At 42.5% G+C, this 18,245-nt stretch overlaps 1 protein-coding gene across 1 annotated transcript in view; it reads right to left on the reverse strand.

The window, feature by feature from the left end:
- Window positions 1-7,921: 7,921 nt before the first annotated feature.
- Window positions 7,922-18,245, reverse strand: part of LOC135701638 (protein distal antenna) — a 55,959-nt gene continuing 45,635 nt past the window's right edge. Inside the window, exon 2 of the mRNA XM_065222488.1 lies at window positions 7,922-11,551. Within this exon, the coding sequence (XP_065078560.1) occupies window positions 9,423-11,525 (2,103 nt within the window). The 5' untranslated portion in view covers window positions 11,526-11,551 and the 3' untranslated portion in view covers window positions 7,922-9,422. The remainder of the gene's footprint in view (window positions 11,552-18,245) is intronic.

The following is an 18,245-nucleotide window of genomic DNA, read 5'->3' on the forward strand; positions in this document are numbered from 1 at the left end:
GCAGGTGCGCAAGATGATGATGACCTCGGCCACGAGCGTCACAAGTTCCTCCGAGGTGAACGGAGAATCGTCGACAGGCTCACCTGAGACAACACCAGCGTATGATAAACCAGGGGCGGTGGAGGGACCTGGCATTGGCTGGGCAGCAGCAGCAGCGAGACGATGCTGGACTGTTCGATTGTTAGGAATACTCACACGCTTGACTTGTTGGTTGTTGAGCGGAAGTGGTTCTAAGTTCGGAACATGTCGACGGGGCTGGAGAGCTGGGTACTGGACTTCCGTGCGTGCAGGAGGCGAACGATGATTACGGAGGCGATTACCGGGCTGATTATTGATCGTAGCCTTCCGACGGATATTGATGAACTCCACTCGCTTGGGACATCCGCGATTGGAGGCTTGGTGGTTACCACCGCAGTTGACACACGTTGGCTCGATGTCATCATCTTGCTCACAGGACGCAGTCGAGTGAGTTCCAGCACACTTGCCGCAGATAGTCTTCATATGGCAGTTTTTGGTGCCATGGCCGTAGGAGAGACAGTTCATACACTGCGTAACATCACTATTTTGGGATTTGTAATGTTCCCAACTGATGATGACCTGAAACAGGTCCCGGATTTTGGATCTCAGAGCCGCTAGACTGGTGGATCCCTTCGTGAAGTGCACCAGGAACAACTGGTCACGGAAGCTGGTGTTGTGGTTGGAACGCCGGTTTATTGGGAACACCGCCTCAGGTTTGAGCCCAAGCCGCTCCAGCTCGGACTTAACCACAGCCGCCTCGAACGACGGTAATCCACGCAATACCAGCTTCAGTGGCTTGCTCGATGGCAGATCGTGCGTGAAGAAGTCAACGTTGTTTTCCTTTAGGAAACATCCTTTTTTGATTGTACTCCTCCAGGCTGGAGCACATGATTTTGGTGCCGATGCTGCAAAGCTTGAAGCGAGGCAGCAGCTTGTGTTTTGCCAGTTCGGCACGCAGCTTGGCAACATCCTTCTCCGGCGTGAAAAGCGGGGGAATCCGCTCTCTTGCAGCGATGGGAACGACGTCACCATCGCCATTTTCTTCGGGGAGCACCGCAAACTGGTTGGCTTGCAGTACCCGTTTTCCGGCGTCATCCTGCGACGCGCTGTGCTGGATTACCACCTTCTTTGAAGGGCCCGCTGCTGAATCATTGGTACGTTTACGCACCATTTGTTTCGTGTTGGCAAGTTGTAGTAAACTTGCCAGAACGCGCGAAGGTGGCGACGCTTCCACGGCGCAACGCGACAGCACAAACCGAATCGAAGCGAGAACTCGAGCGAAAAAGAAAACGAACTGAACAGCTCAACAGTCGAGCAAAGAGTGAAATCTATGGGTGCGCATATGGGACAGAGTGTGGTATTTTATTCCTTTCTTGATGACGACCGCAACACCACCACCCCCTGGAGCTGGTACGATCAAGCCGGATAATGTTGTGGTTAGGCAACCAGAAGCTGTCGCCGGACTTTAGATGGGTCTCTGTTAGAAGGCCCACGTCGATGCTGTGCTTGCGGAGGAAGTCGGCAAGCTCAATCTCTTTTGCTCTTACAGAGCAAGCATTCCAGGTGACGATAGTTAGCGGTTTAGACGCCATACTGGATGATGAACTTACCGAGCACTTGGATCTGTTCGGGCTTATTCCGGCACTTACGAAGAGCACCGGACATGTTTACGAAATTTCCATCAGTTCATCCGCTGAGAACAGATCGGGGTTGTTGTTATGCGCTGGTGGTTGTCTCCAGAATCCAGGGGGGATGGAGAGCTTTGGCCAGCAGAATCACCGGAAGTTGCTTGAGTGGGATGCACCCGCGAATTCGCTTGCCTTTGCTGAGGAGCACGAAGAGGCGGGAAATCCTCCGTCCGAAATACCGGGACTTTGTCCTTCTTGCGTCCTGGTTGGTTGTTGGTTGCCACCTGTTTTCGGATGCGTTTGAAGTCCTCGCGTTTGGAGCACTGTCTGTCGGAACCTTGATGTGCACCACCACTGTTGGCGAACTTTAACGCCACGGCTCCATCCGCAGGGCAATCAGAAGTGGCATGTTCGTGAGCGCAGTTGCTGCAGCGTGGCTTGATGTTGCAGTTGCGGGTACCGTGTCCAAAATTGAGGCACCGCTGTCACTGCGTTACGTCACGATGGCCGCCACGGTATGGCTCCCATCGTACAATGATGGAGTAGATCGATCGGATGGCTTGCAGCACATTGAGCGTCACCGTCCCTTTCTGGAAGTGCACCAGGAAAAGACAATCCGGGTACGTCTTCACGTTTTCGTTTCTCCTCGTCATCCGAAAGACAGCGATTGGGGCCAGCTTGTACCGGTCCTTGAGCTCTTCTTCGATCGCCTTGGGATCAACATCCGGTAGACCCCTGATGACTACCTTGAAGGGCTTTTCACCGGGGATGTCGTGCGTGAAGTATTCCGCATTGGAATCCTTCAGGAATTGGACAGCGATTTCATATTCCGCTTTCGTCCGGAGCATCACCTTAGTGCCGATCCTGCTGATCTTGTATTCAGCTGCGATGCCCAGCGATGCGAAATCGCCAATGAGCGTCTTGAGTGGCACTACCTTCACCACCATCAATTTTGCCACACTCGGGCCGGCAGAATTCTCAGTTTCGACGGCGTCGCCGAAATCACCGATGTCGCTGGCGTTCGTCGCGGTAACATCGTCGCGTCCGCTCGTACCATCGGACTGTCCTTGGTTCTTCTTCCTATTTTTTTCCGCTTCACCGGGACTGGGTTGGTATTCCCAATATCGGTGGGAAGAGTAGCGTACCTATTTGAGGTAGGTACCGAGCTACTCTCACCACAGTTCTTCTCCGCTTGGTCACGAAATCTGCTCCGGGAGCGCTGTCTTCCCATCACGCGATGCGACCGACACTACTGACGACGCGACGTGCAGTATATCTGCGAACGTTTGTAACAAACTATATCTGTGGCTTGACGTTCAAACAGAGAATAAAATAATGCGAACGCGCAGTTAGCTACCTGTTAGATAGACAACCAGCTCTGCCGGTACCATATGTTTTCACTTCTCATTGGTTACTGTGTATAGCCTGTACTACCATCGGCCCTTTTCAGGGCCACCAACATTTTACAAAAGAGTTAATTTTCTGAACATGTCCCAACTAAAATTCATATTAAAAGGTTCTTTTCAGGGCAATCATAGTCATGGTAAATAGTATAAACAGAGAGAACCCCGCTAAAATTCCTATTCCTACACAAAACACAAGCTCTTGCTGCAGTTAACAAAAATATTTATTATATCATACCACGTAGTCCTACGTCATCATTGCGTACAACCCCATTGGGCTGTCCCTTGTAGGTTTTTTATTTTCATTTCTTTGCAATCCGTTTTATTTTGCTTTACCCAGCACTAAAATACTAAAATAATTTCAAAATATGGTTATTTTGTTCGCATAGCTGTCAAACCAAACAAAAACAAATACATACGTTTATTTTCAACACGAATATATAGAATAGAATATAGACAGTTACCCTATGAATACAATTGCCACTTTGGCGTTACGGAATGTATGCATACGTTCCATAATGTTTTTTTTTTTCCATTTCTTGGTTGTGCACTTCTTTCTCGAATACAATATTGCTGATTGCATTTGAAACTGGACTGTCCCAAAAATGCAAAAAGTGTGATAAAAGTGCACGTTTCCGTCAAATTGTTTTGATGTCTTCGGAGCACTTATTGCTTGCATCATAAGGAATTAGTGCACCGAAGACACCAAGACGATCACTGGCGTGCACAGGGTGGGGCAAGGTGAGGCAATTGCCCCACCTTTTATAAATAAGATTTCTATTTCCACACTTACAAAATTATGATATAAAATAACTTAATTTCTTGTTGACTTGATTTGAAGGTAAAATAACTTCATTTCATAATATGAGAGCACTGAAAACCATTTGAGATGCTGCCTGAACATTGCACCACAAAGGTGCATGAAGGGACAAACTTCAATTAAATTGCATAGAAAAAATTTCTAGTGTAATTTATTTTTCACGGTGGTTCATGGAGAGTTTAAAGAAGAGGGTAAATTTAAGGTTGAGAAATTCACCTTCATGGTGGTAAATCGAAGAAAAAGTTTTATTAAATATTTCTGGTGTCAAAATATCATCAAGGTGGTGCATTGAGGGACTAATCAAAATAAATAGCTCTGGTGGAAAAATTGAATCACGCTAAAAATTTGGAGGTGCACATTTAACTGAAAATTTCTTGTGGAAAGTTCGCAACACTGTGGTGAATGTAGAAGCATGGTTTATTCATTTTTCTGGTGCATAATTTGCATCGTTCTGATAAATGCAAGCTTCATTGAAAATTTATGGTGGACAATTTGCACCATTCTGGTGCATGAAGAAGCAAAGCCTGAAAGTTGCACCACAAAAGTGCATGGTGAAACAAACTTCACTGACAATTTTTGGTGCAGCGTTCTGGTGAATGGAGGAGCATGCATTATTGTAAATTTCTGGTGCAAAATTTGCATCGCTCTGATAAAAGAAATGTACAGAAAATTTCTGGTGTAATATTACCTGGGGGCAAGTTTGTATTAAAAATTTCTGGTGTAAGATTTGCAACAGTCTACTGCATAGAGGGGCAAGCTGAATTAAAAATTCCTGATGAAAAAATTGCACAGTTCTGGTGAATGGAGGGACAAGCTTTATTGCAAATTTCGGATAGAAAAACTACAACGTTTTGATGAATGGACGGACAACTTAAACTTGACTTCTGAGAAGAACCTCAAGGGTATTGAATTCTGAGGACAGTTCAAAAGAAAAGATGTCTGGGGATGATTTGATGAATACCGAGAGAATTAAATTTTGAATGAAATTCCAAAGGGATGGTGAGGAAAATTTAAAAGGAATCCCAATGATAATTTCAAGCTCATTCTGGGAAGAATTTCTGGAGAATACAGAGGAAATTCTTCTGAAACTTTAGGGGAATTCCAGTTCCAAGGTGTTCTGAGAAAGAAAGTTCAAAAACATTCCGATAAGAACCTCAAGGATATTGAGTTTTTAGGACAGTTCCAAAATATTTCTGGAGAGAATTCAAATAAAATTCTGAGGATAATTTCTAGTATATCCTGCAGATAGTTCCAAGATAATTTCGAAAAGAATACCGAGAAAATCAAATTTGGAATGAAATTCCAAAGGGATTTTAAGCAAAATTTCAAGCGAATTCCGAGGATAATTTCTAGTTCATCTAGATAATTTCTCATCATTCTAGCTTACTTCGTCCGAATCAGTCCCCCAGGAATCATCAAAAATATTTTCCCGAGAGAAAATATTCAGATAATCGCGAGCAACCTGATCCTCAATAGGACTAGTAAGACCCAAACTGAAATTATGGGAACTCTCGAATTGCTTAGCAAGTTTCTGAGCTTTTTTTTTAAATTTGTGATCAAAATTTTACCACCTTCTTTAAGCGCTGGAATTGGCTTTTGAGGTTTTTTCAAAACTTTTGTGAGTTTCCAAAAGGGTTTGGAACTCGGGTCTAATTTAGAAATATTATTTTCAAAAGTTTTGTTCCTCAGGGCAGAGAATCGCTTTTTAATTTGTTTTTGCAAATCCCGCCAGATAACTTTCATGGCAGGATCGCGTGTTCTTTGATATTGTCTCCTACGGACATTTTTAAGACGGATCAAGAGCTGAAGATCGTCGTCTATTATAATTGAATCGAATTTAACCTCGCATTTTGGTACTGAGGCAGCTCTTGCTTCAACTATAGAAGTAGTCAGAGATTCAAGAGCATAATTAATTTCATCTTTGGTTTGCAAAGGAATGTTTGGATCGACGTTATATTCCATAAATGTTCGATATTGCTCCCAATCAGCTCTATGGTAAATGAAAGTAGAGCTGTTGGGATTACAAATTATTTCTTGGGATATTTCATTGCAGCAAATGTATCAGTTCGGTTAAAGCCCTACTATTGCAACCATTTGACGAACCGATCATCATCCTCATTGTCGATGGGACTAAATTGCTAATTCAATTGGCTGTCTGAAAGCAGTTTGCTTTGCAGAAGATGAACCACCACTGGAGCAAAAAATAAATAAAATTAGCTAAATTGAACAGTAGGGAAACGGTGGTAGGAGGACAACACCATCCACCACGCACTTTGGAGCACTCCCCATCCCCAGATTAAATGCACCATAGAAAAAAAATCGCCCCTCCTTAACAAGATTCCTGTGCACGCTAGTGAAGACGATTAGACGTAAACACTTGCAGTTTTATCACACTTTTTAATAAGTGAAAACGCGCTTATTAGTCCAATTTGGTGTGAAACGCGCTATACAAAATCACTCATTCATGCGCAATGGGAGAAGCCATCAAGAGCCAAGCTCTCTACGAATACATCACGAAGGTCCAAGTTTACTGCTTTGCGCGAGCGCATCACGAAGTAAAAGTTTCTGCTCGGCAGGCAGAGTCGATGTACACCCGGGAACGAGCTCCGCAGCCCTCACAAAGATGCGGGTTGGCAAAAGCCCAGCTTGAGCATCAAGTATAGCTCCGTGAGAGCAAAATATTTCATCATCAAAATATGCTGGAGCTCAGCTTATTGATAACTCTTGATGGAGCTTTTGGCAAGCCTGCTTGTGGATCAATTTCAGCGATCTGACTTTATACTTGTACGTAACTTGACTGCAATCATTTGAATCTACGCCCATCCGTTCGGTCAACAACAGAGAATAGGCTAGTTGATAGGCCTTACAGATTAAATTAGAACAACGTACGAGTATAACAATCCTATTGATAATTGTGTTAGGGCATTTCACAATGTTAGTGCAGTCTTTGATTTTAATTTGTCCAAGTTTGTATTCAAAAGTAGAATTAGGAGCTTAGGTTAAGAATCAGTCTGTGGAGTTTTTATAAATTCTAGACGAAAAACAAATAAATGATTGTTTGCTAGGGGGCACTACACTATCACACTAATCCAGGCCTCCGTCGTTCGGTAAATTTTGAACTACAGAACTTTTCGGTAAAAGTTTAAAAATCAGTGAAAAACCCAATTATTAAAAAATTTATTCCGAACTTATACAGAATTTGTTCAGTTTACCCCATTTATCGGTGAAAAATAAAATTTAGAAATTTTCTTGATTTCTCACGTGTAACGGTCATTTGAAAATTTTACCGACTTGTTCTGCTGTTCAAAAACCCGGTAAAATCCTACCGACTTCGGTGATCTGAATTAAGTGTGTAAGCTTGTGCTGGAATTCGGCCATTTTGACTAGCGTCTAATTTTGTAAAATTACTTATTTGATATTTTTCTCTAAATCATAACACGAAAATGGCTCCTCCTATGTTTTTCATTGGCCCACAAAAACAATGGCAAACTTTGCTTACTTTTTGGCGATTTGAATAAGAACCTCTCCTTAAGGACAATACAAGCAAACTAAGTTTGGAAACGAGAAAAAGTGACTTAAGTGACCCTTTTCACGAAAACAGTGACTTTAAAGTGACCGGCTGGAAAAAAGTGACCTACTACCAGCACTGCAATAATGGTTTGCATTTTCAAACCAGCATTGGAGCTACATTGAGCTTGTTGAGTTTCACAAACAAAATAAATAAATCGAGTAGATGACCCATCTTGCCCACCTTACCACTAGAATGGACGTAGAAAGCATTAGATTTTCTCGAGTTTGAGAATTTTCGATACCCCATGGAAATAATTATATTTTAAAGATGCCCCACTTTATTTTCCTGAACTCGATTGAAGCCTGTAATACCGTCATAACTTTTCCGATTCTAATTTCGTTAATTTACCTCAATAACTCGATGCTTCCTTTTAACGTCGAGTTGGGAAAAGTTGACCATTTTTTTAAGATCATGGGCCCACTTTCCCACACCTGTTAAATTTCTTTTCCGTTCCACCGTAGAAGCAAACACCATGTGCTGGTTTATTTTTTTTCTGATATTGAGAAATCATTTGATAATTTATTTTTCCATTTTTATCTCTAGCTTTTGTCATCTGTGGTTCAATAATTTTCCATTATAGTTACCAATAATTAGTATCCCTTCGCTTCGTCTGCTACTCGATCGGTCTCTCATAGTTTTAAATGTAACATTTTATTCACTTTAATTTTCTTTAATTCATTTAATAATTCATTCTTCTTTCTTTCTTTTTTTAATTCGTCCGCCTCGCGACGGTGAGCTCTTGCTTCCACGCAAACACCGCTGTTGCTCTCTAGGCTGGTCTATCGTCGAAATGTTTGACACCGTTTTCCGAGTAATTGTTTTTTTTTGTTAGCTTCACTTCGTCCTGTACGATTGTAGGAATACAGTTTAATTTTAATCACATTGAATTTGTCCCTTCTGTTTTCGAGTTGTGTTAAGTGTTTTTTTTTTTTATTCTCTTCGTTTCTGCCAAAATAGTGTATGTTGTTATCCAAACGATTTTTGTTTTCCTGACAGTTTCTTTTTTTTTATATATATATAGTGCTCTTAAATGTAACTTTTCAAAAGTTGCATCTCCTTAATTCTACAGGATGAATGATAATGATGGCCTTCCTTTTGTTTTTGGAGGATCCTCTTACGTTTTTTTTTATTTGTTTTTCGAGGGGAATGTGTTTTGCCCTAAAAATTAATCAAATTGTGTCGCCACGAACCGAAAAGCTTCCAGCGTTTGGTTACTCTTTCTTTGGACTTTGAGCAGAATTTGCAGTTGTGAAAAGTTGAGAATTTTCGAAATGAAAATACGAGATCTTTGACACGAGACCACTTTGCCTGGCTGTGTGTGTATGTGTTTGTTTGCTTGTTTACATAGTTTTGCTAATTTCACTTTGTAATTCGATTTTGTTTTGGACAACTGATTTCCAAAGTTTCTTACATTTATAGGTTGATTTTTGTTTGTTTATGCAATAGCGATATACGGATTTTTTTTTTCTTCATAGATTAATATCTTGATAACTTGTACATTTGGCATGTTGTATTCTTACTTAGTCAAAAGTTTTGCGATATCAACTTCTCTTTCTCTAGATAAACAATGAGTATTATTTACACCTTTGCGATAGCAACGGACAACTGGAAAAAAGCGTTGTCTGATAATGAGTTCTCTGTTTTGCCTTCGTTCGTTAGATAGTATTTGTATAAAATAATGATAGTAAACAAAATAATAGACTTCATAAAAAATTGAGAAAAATTTAACTACTTATGTCGATACGAGTTTGCTACTGCTAGCCTCAACTCTGGTCAACTGCGCTCCGCCGGCGTCTCTCGGTTATTCGAAGTTGGAGAGATTCAACGGGCGAGCGAGAGAGGGAGAGAGTGAGTGACCAGGTGAGAGTAGGACTAATGATATCGGGTTCAGAGTGATTCTTTGCATTCTATCTTTTGATTTCGACTGGACTTTTGGGAGGGGTGGGACTATGTACACGGATCTAAGGGCTTGGGAGAAGGATCTACTTCCGTCGTCGTACTCGAGTGCGTTCCTCTCCGCTGGTGGCGGCGTTGTGCTGCTGCCGTTCGGCACTCAGTTTGATGCTGTTGAGTAGATATTTGAACTGCATGACCTGCATGGCGGTCACGTTCGGATCGCTGCACGCTTCCAGCCACTTGAGGAACTTCTCACCGTGTTCGACGGCGTCGGCCGAGCTTTTGATGTCCACCACCAGCAGATGGTTGGAATCCTCGGAGATGTCACTCTTGTGCTCGTCCGTGATGCCATTGGTGGTGACGGCCAGGTCACCGTTGTCAGGATCGGGACTGTTGGCGTTGTGGTTGTGGCTGACAGCAGGACTTACCGAGCGACGGCGGGGAGAGGTGGCGGAGCGAACCGATAAGTTGGCCGGGCTGGCACGGTCGTTGCTGTTGTGATTCTGGAACAGGAAGTTGTCCAGTACGTCCTTCACTTTGCCGTTGCATTTGGATTCCGCTGGGGGTTCGTATTCACCCGGACCGGTGGGATGATCTTCATCGTCATCATGTTTCAACTCGGATTTGGCGGAAGTAGACGGGCTTGGGTTGAAGCGTTGATGATCCTCGGGTACGGCGGCGTTAGAAGCTGAGTGGTTGTGGTTGGAGAGATCTTCGGGTTCGGATTTGAGGTTCTCCGGACCGTTTGAGCTACTGATGTTAAGGTTGATGGGTTGAGCATTGTTGTTGAGCGAGTCGGAATTTTGGCCTTTGGTGAGCTGAGAGTAGAGGATGTTTTCGTAGGAGGTCTGCTTGGAGTTGGCATTGGCGTTGATGGTGTTGTTGTTGGATTTGTCGCCGGGCATCAGAGAAGCTCCGAAGGTTTTGTACCACTGCCAGAACCAGGAGGAGTTTTTGGTGTCCTCCGGCGTCAGGGACGGGGCGGAGGAGGGTGGCGTTGGCTGCGGGGTGGACACGATCGGCGGCGTTGGGGTTTGGGTCGATGGATGATGCTGGACCTGCTGATGCTGCTGTGGTGGAGAAGAACTTTGCTGAGGACTCGAGGGGCGGGGCATCGCCGAGTAGAGATTGTTCAGTCCGAGCATGGCCTGTTGAGATTTCAACCAATACCAGAGTGCATCGTTGTCCGGGGCGTTCGTTTCTCGACTTAGGGGAGCAGCAGATGGGTGCTGCTGTTGTTGTTGTTGTTTATATTTGTCGGCTAGATTGATACCATGCATCATACCGTTACTGAGATCGCCGCCCGAATTTTTCTGTTGCAGTTTGGCCAAGTTGCGAACCGTCAGCGACGGAGTTTTGTCGCCGTTGGATTCCGACAGGCTCGCAGTGCGGGGGCTCTGACTAGAGTTGCCCTTGGGGCGTGCATTCCGGAGCGATTGAGCTGCACTGAGTCCACCCAGGTTGGACATGGTGGCCAAGTTGTGGTTATTGTTGAGCTGTGCAAAGAGATTCAGATTGTTGGCAATTTCGTTGAAACTCATTGCCAGTGGACTCTGGGCAAGACTGGACATTCCGGATAGGTGACCCAGGCTGGTTAGCGGACTGATGGCCGCCATCGAGAGCTCTGCCTTGTTGAGATCGCCGTGTTTGCTATGATCTGCACCGTATCCTTTGAGGTTGAGTTCCTTGGATTTACTCAGCGCGGAGATCTCGGCCGCTGTCTTAGCAAACGAACTGAAGTCCGCACCGTGCAGTCCGTTCATGATGATATCCCCTCCGGAAACTCCCAATCCCTTATCGCCTCCACTGAGATCCAGCCCATTCATCGGTCCCCGAGCGCTCTTGTAGAAGCTGTCGTCGTATTTGAGCTTCCCGTTCCCGAACAGTCCCTGCTCCAGCTTCATCCGCTTCTCCGGAGGTCCGTTGAACAGTTCTGCGGCGGCCACGGCTGTCAGGGCGGCAGCCGTTGCTTCGCTGGTCAGCTTTTCGGCATTCTCCGCCGACTGCCGGGACATGTAGCGCAGTTTTTCCTCATTCTTGCACCAACCTCGCAGGGTCGACTCCGGAACTCCGATATCCCGGGCAACCGATGCCTTGGATTCGCCGTCGTGAATCCGCTGGATGGCGTCGATCTTGTCCGTTGCCGTCAGGTGCCGCAAGGGGCGTTTTCCTTTCGTTGCCATCATCATCTTGAAGTGCGTCGTCGTGCGTGAATCTGCGGATGGAAAAACGGAAAGAAGAACAATAAGTCAGTGACCAGTCAGCGCGCGGTGAACTACGACTAAGACGACTACTAATACTACTACAACCATGATAGAATTTGGGGAAAAGTGCGTCGGTCTCGAAACAGAATCTACCTATATCCATAGGCATTGGTCCCCATCGTCAGAGTCAGAGGTTACCTGTCATAAATCATGTGCCCATTAGATCCCTCCTTCTCGTTTTTCTACCTTGAGTTGAGCGAGTTCACGCGTGTCTGAATCCGTGAAAAAAGCTACCCGAGATTGGGATAGTGAGAGTGAGAAAAAGATGACCTGAAGTCAGAAAAGTGCAGTATGCGATTATGCAAGTGTATGCGTCTTGGTAACTGCCGGATGCGTCGGCGGTCGATGCACATAGGTCTTTTTATTCCGGGATGCAAGACGCAAACAAAAAAAAAAGAGATTGCATCCAAGCTCCGTCGCGAGAAAGAGAGCAACGTTACCGCCCATCGCGCAAAAAGGAGCTTTTTTTACACCTGTAGTCATTTCGCTTGCTCCCAGAGATGAGCAAGCGCCGCCAACGATCGTATCATCTCGCTCTTTCTCAAGCATGTGGGTTCCTTAAGATGAAAGCACTACGATGCAATTTCTGCGCATACCAAAAGAAAAAGAAAAACGGACAACGTTTTGGGAAAAGTGTTGCACCCAAACATGTGCTTTTTCGCAAACATGCTTCCATGCGCTCTCGAAAGAGAGCCGCTCTCTCCGGTTCGGTAGAGCAGTAGTAGAACCCGAACGTGACACGAGCTCCGGTGGTCGTTTTCGGTCGGGTACGTTCATTCATAAAAATTCCTTCTATGTTCTTCTGGCTGCGCGCTGGTATTGGTGAGCGGTTCGTGTCCAGCAACGCTCGTTCCGTTGTTTACAATTTGCACATAAAATCCTCACCGTTCGCCGTTTGTATGTGGCAGTTTGTAGTGGACATTTCCGTTGCTGATTTTTCTTCCCTCTATGTTTTTACATAGCGCTCAAGAAAAGGACACTTTTCTCACATAAACACACACACACACACACATGTGTATTGGTGTAGGCAAAAATTTATTGCTTCTTCTCCGTGATTATTTTTCTCCGAAGGTTCAATGCAGGCAGTCAGGGACAGTGGGAAGATGACCTGCACATGCTGGTCAGCTAGGCTTCAGTGTTTCTGCTTCCCTCAATACCACCCTCGGCGTTCGGCGAGGGTTGCTGCATCTTCTTCGCTTCCTTTTATTCCTCTTCTTCACTCAATACATGATGTTTCGCTTTTTTTTTGTCGTCGCTGCAAGGAATTCGCAGGGGTCGGTTCTCGTTGTTCCTCGCTTCTGACACAGATCTGTTTTTATTTTTCAACTGATGCTTTACGATCCCGTGATTTTTATCCCCCGTACACTCTTCGTTATTTTATTTTATTTTTGTCCTCCCGATCCGTCTTTCTGCTGCAGCGAATTTTTCTGTGTTCGTCTGTCCGTTCACCCAAGGGTGGTGTTTTCTCCCTTGGATCTTTTTGCAATCATCATCATCACCAACCGTTCGTCCGTCGTCCGCTCCATATGTACGACAACGGGGTGGTGGCGCTGCTGTGCATGTCTCCACACTATCGATTCTGGGATTCTGTGCACGTCCCGACGGGACATTCTCCGTCTTGACTAGAGCAGAGCTCGGTTGCGCCATCAAACAACCGTTCCTTCGGAGGAGGGATGAGGAGGAGGAGGCGGGCGGGAACTAGACGGGGCAGACCCGAGCGAGCAGAGAGCAGAGATGACGTAAGGACTGACTGCTGGCTAGCTGCTGGCGGCAAAAAGTGGCCAGTTAGTTCTTTTTTCTTCTTTGAATGGAGCTTTTTTTTCTGATAGTTTTGCTGCTCTATTCTTTATGCTACTAGTCGCATTAATTTATAGAACTTTTACTTTCGCTTGTTGTAAATTATTGCCCTAGTTTTGCGAGTTGTGCTTTTTCTTCTGCCGATGGTTGTTTCATGGTTTGATGGTGGTTTAGTTTCGGTTTGTATTTTTCCTTGCTTTGCCATCGATGGCGATGACGGTTCTTGCAGCAGTACTGAAGCAGGATAGGACTGCCTGGAAAGTCTGCAAGACAGATTGGATCATGCGGTTTCTCGTCGTCGTTGACATTGATGCGAAAGTGAGAGTGGAGTCCGGTTGGAAGTTTCGTTTTTACTATAAGTATCTATTTTGTTTAATCTACGAATATGGAATCGAGTGGACGCATCCAGTTTTCCAGCAAAATGATAGCTTCCTTTCCCCATGCTGATGAGTTATCCAGCCACGCATCGCTGTGGTACGAGTTCTAGGTCACTGTACGGGTGATGTAAACGTTCATCCGTTACGTCATATATAGTAAATGGAGATTAATCACTACCCGTGGGATGGACGCTATCGTTATACAACGGCAAACGATCAAGAACTCTCGTAGCCACATCCTTGCATTTTTAGTACTGAACTCCTCATAAGTGTCCCGGTATTGTGAGTGGAGAGGGTAAGCAATAGGATACATATGTTTAGAACACGTTATTGACATTTTTTAATGCCGCTGTGGTGTTTTTGGTGGTTTTGCGTTGGCATTTAAATGCCTATTTTTATGTCGTTTCCGGTTTTGAACCTGAGTTAGTGCACATAACATATGTGGAATTTCATTCAAAATAGCTGACTCAAAGTTCACCCCTTTTTTGTGTTGCCTCAGTGGTATAGTTGGACATCGATCTGTCAAAATAAAATTTTCGTGATATCGACACTGAGCGTTTAAAGGACCAATGTCGAAAACATAAATAATGGCTTCTTCCGTAAATTTCTCGTATATCAAAATCAATCCATGTAAGCCACCAATTTGATCGGATAGGAGGACTCTTTCTCTACACAATCATCGCGGTGGTTTACTTGAGAGAGTTTTCTTTTTTGAGTAATTCACGCAAAAAGCAATTGTGTACGTTTGCGGCATTGGCCCTTACGAAAGAAAAGCAGATAATATATTATATGGTTGTATCCGGTGGAAACTAACGATTTTAAATTGGCTCACTACTTGGCTAGCCTATTGGTCCTAAGCAAATCGATTAAAGTATCCCAGTCTAATCGAAATTCTAGTACTACACTATGTTTGTTTTGAGTTTGACAGTTTGAGTTTGACAATTAAAATGAGGGGCTCGTGGAATTTCCTATGTTTCGAGGGGTGCATCAATTAGCTTGGGACCGAAGAGAGTACCAGAGCTGAGCCAAAAAGTTGAGTACGTTTCTTCGGGACCTTCTGGTCTTAGAGTTACCTCTATGGTTGTATGTTCAGTAAGTATTGACGTTGACGGCGACTCTGCAACTCTTTACTCCCGGTAAAATTCCATAAGTATCTGACAATCTGTGCATGGAATCTAGCGGACTTTGTCACCAGCCAGCCAGCCGCCGTCTTTTCGTGCAAAGATTGACAGGATCTTATGGGATTTTCATAGGAGTGAAGGGTACGGAAATGTTGACCAAGTTTCACGCACAGACTGATGTTTGCTTATGGGATTTTATCATAGGAGTAAAGAGTTACAGAGTGACCGATAAAGCGAATTGTCAATAGTCAAGATAATGCACAATGAGATGTAAACAATTGAGGCCCAGATAATTTGTAGACGAAAAATTATCTGGGCCTCAATTTGCTCCTCCGCTGTTTAAATGCTTGACGGAGTTTGACGTGTGGGTATTCTTTTTTCGACTAGCTCAACCGGGGGCTTGGCTATTCAAATAATTTTTTTAACTTGTATTTTCAAGTCAGTTAGAAGCCAATCAATAGCGTTGTTATCGAGTATTGCCTATTTACAGATGTAAACTTTCTTCGTCTCTTCGATCTAATTGCATTGGATTGATTACGAAAATTATGTTAATTGAATGTAATTTAATGCAAATAACAGGGCTGGTAGCGATCATTGCTGTCAGAAATAGTGATTTTAGTGACCATGTTGAATAAATAAGTGACCAAATAGTGACTTATAGTTGTCAAAATAGTGACTTTAAGTGACCTAAGAAAAGACGCATCAAATAAATGTTTGCTGTTTTAGACTTATTCAATTAGTATCGCGTTTATTTATGTACGATATGAACCTTTAAAGCGAAAGATTTAATAGAAAGTTTATAACCAAACCCACGGTATTAGTCACGGTGTCTATTAACTTCAAAAATCAGGAAAACCGAGAATTCTCAGGATTTTTTTTTTGTTTTCTTAAAATACCTGGAAGTCTCAAAGAATTTAAAAATTATCTTATTAAGGACATTTTAAAGAAAATAATGAATTTTAAAATAAAACCATTTAATTTTTCTCGTTATTTTTATTCACATTTTGAACTTTAAAGATTCACAGTGGATTAATCTTCAGTAATAAATAAACTTAAAAAATAAATATTTTGTTTCTGTTTTTGTAGACCACTGTCCCTCTGTGAAGTTTTCCGAAGCTTGTTTAATTAATGGAACTTTGTTGATGTTCTCTAATCAACTTAGCTAAATTTTCGCATTTTTTTAAGTTCTTGAAATCTCCAAGAAATAACAGCCTTAAAATATTCTCACGTTTTCCGGTTGTTCACAAAATTTCTAGGAATTCTCTCGGAGCTTTCCTGAAGTTTTCGGAAACTCAATGAGTTTCACGAAACATCTTTAAGCTTTCTAATATTTCCTTGAAATTATTTGAACTGCCCTTTGATTCTCTGACCTGTCTTGATGTTCTCGAAGTTACCATAAAGCTCTTAGTTCTATTGAAGATCTTGGTTCTGCTCAGAAATAAATAGAATTCCCGTAAACTTCTATAAATTTCCCTGAAATTCTCTGGACCTCTGCAAAGTTTCTGAAATTTTTCTGAAGTTTTCATAAATTTTCTGAAGGTCTCTGTACTTCCCTGAAATTCGCGGAACATCTTAAGGGTTCCCGATTTGTTTAACAGCACATCATGGGACTATCTTGAATTTATCTAAATTTACGATTATACATTTTCAATCTATCTAGCTTTTCTGAGGTGCTTTGAACTTGTTAATAATTTGCACAATACCCCTAAAGTTTTCTAAATTTCTCAAGTTCGCTTGACACCTGTGAAGTTCTCTGCAATTCTAGGAACTTCATAAAAGTTCCTGAAAAGTCTCGGATGCTAAAATAACCGCTTTGAGGAGGTTCCTACAGCTTCCAGTAAGTTTCCTATATTTTCAGCGTGTTAGCTTCCCTTATGTTCTTGCAGTTTGTTTATAAAGCTTCACTGAAATTCAGCATTTCCTTTCATTCCTCAGAACTTCTCCAAAGTTCCTATAATTGTTGTAAAGTTAATGGGACTGCATTGAAGATGTCTAATCTTTCATAATGTTAATAACGAACTTGAAATAAATCATTTATTTTTTTTACTTAATTCTGGCACTGAAAGTATTCAATATCTTGAACTTTTACATGGAATACGAAACTTCAAGACATTGAATATTTTTAGATCTTGGACTTACTTACTTGGAAAACTCAGGTAATTTATCCAGAAAAATGAGTAGACATCCTGTATATAAGGAAAGACGATTGAACGTCACAACGCAAAAAATAATCAATCTTGAAATAAATTCACGCTTAAACAGTTGAAAATAGTGACTTATTACAAGAAAAAGTGACTTTAGTGATTTGGCCTTAAAAAAAAGAGACTTTTTAGTGACTGACTTGAAAAAAGTGACCAAGTCACTAAAAAGTGACTCGCTACCAGCACTGAAATAACTCGAAGATTTGATGATTACGTTGAATAGGTGTAAAACTACCATTTGGTATGTTGAAATATCGTGATTACATCACGAAATATCCTGTTAATGCATATGAACGTTTACATTAAAAATAGGCAAATTTTCTTCTAAAAAAAACTATAAACAGAACAGAGATGAACCAGCCGAAGGCTGAAAATCTCTTTAATAAAGCCATAAAAACAACTATAAACAAAACAACTTCCAATAGAACCATACGACTATTTTTGTTTTTAAATAGTGCTTAACTTTGATTCACCTAGCTGTGAGTCCCACCCAAGGACTTTAGCCATAGTGATCGAAAAACAGTTTGTTGCCCTTTGCCGTTTCGATCAACCAGGATCAACCTTACCACGGTTTTTGTTACAAAGTAATTGAAGCAGTTCTTTGTGTTGGGATTTGAGAAGAAATTTTCAATTGACGGCAATTGAGAAACAAAGGGAGTGTTGAAACCTTGAGTATTACAGGGCTGTTACAAGATCTTCTAAATTTGATTCGCGAAATCCGCGATTTCTCAAAAGAAATCCGCCTAAAAATATTTATTTATTTATATTTATTTATTTTTTAATATTTTATTTCAAGCTTATTACTTATAGCATATTAGATTTTTGACTGCTCTCAACTCAGTGTTCTTTAAAGTACTTTCACATTTTAATTGAGAGCTTTCTTTGCCTGTACCATCTTATGCCCAAGGAAGTAGAGAAATGTTTCAACCCGAAAAATTAATAGAGCGGACGGGAATCGAACTCTTTCGCCTTCAGCATGGACTTGCTTTGTAGCTGCGCATTTACCGACTTAGTTTGACAGTTTCACCATGACGAAGTGGCAGCGTATTCGTGATTTGTCCCACGCGCAAATGTCGCAAAAAGACATTTCAATCGTCGTGGGAATGTCCCGGTGGACCGTCAAAAGGGTTTTGGACCGAGAAAAGAAAG

The sequence above is a fragment of the Ochlerotatus camptorhynchus genome, unplaced genomic scaffold (assembly GCF_037179485.1).
Source record: "Ochlerotatus camptorhynchus isolate MF236.1 unplaced genomic scaffold, CSIRO-AGI_Acam_v1.1 ptg000170l, whole genome shotgun sequence".
Taxonomy (NCBI): domain Eukaryota; kingdom Metazoa; phylum Arthropoda; class Insecta; order Diptera; family Culicidae; genus Ochlerotatus; species Ochlerotatus camptorhynchus.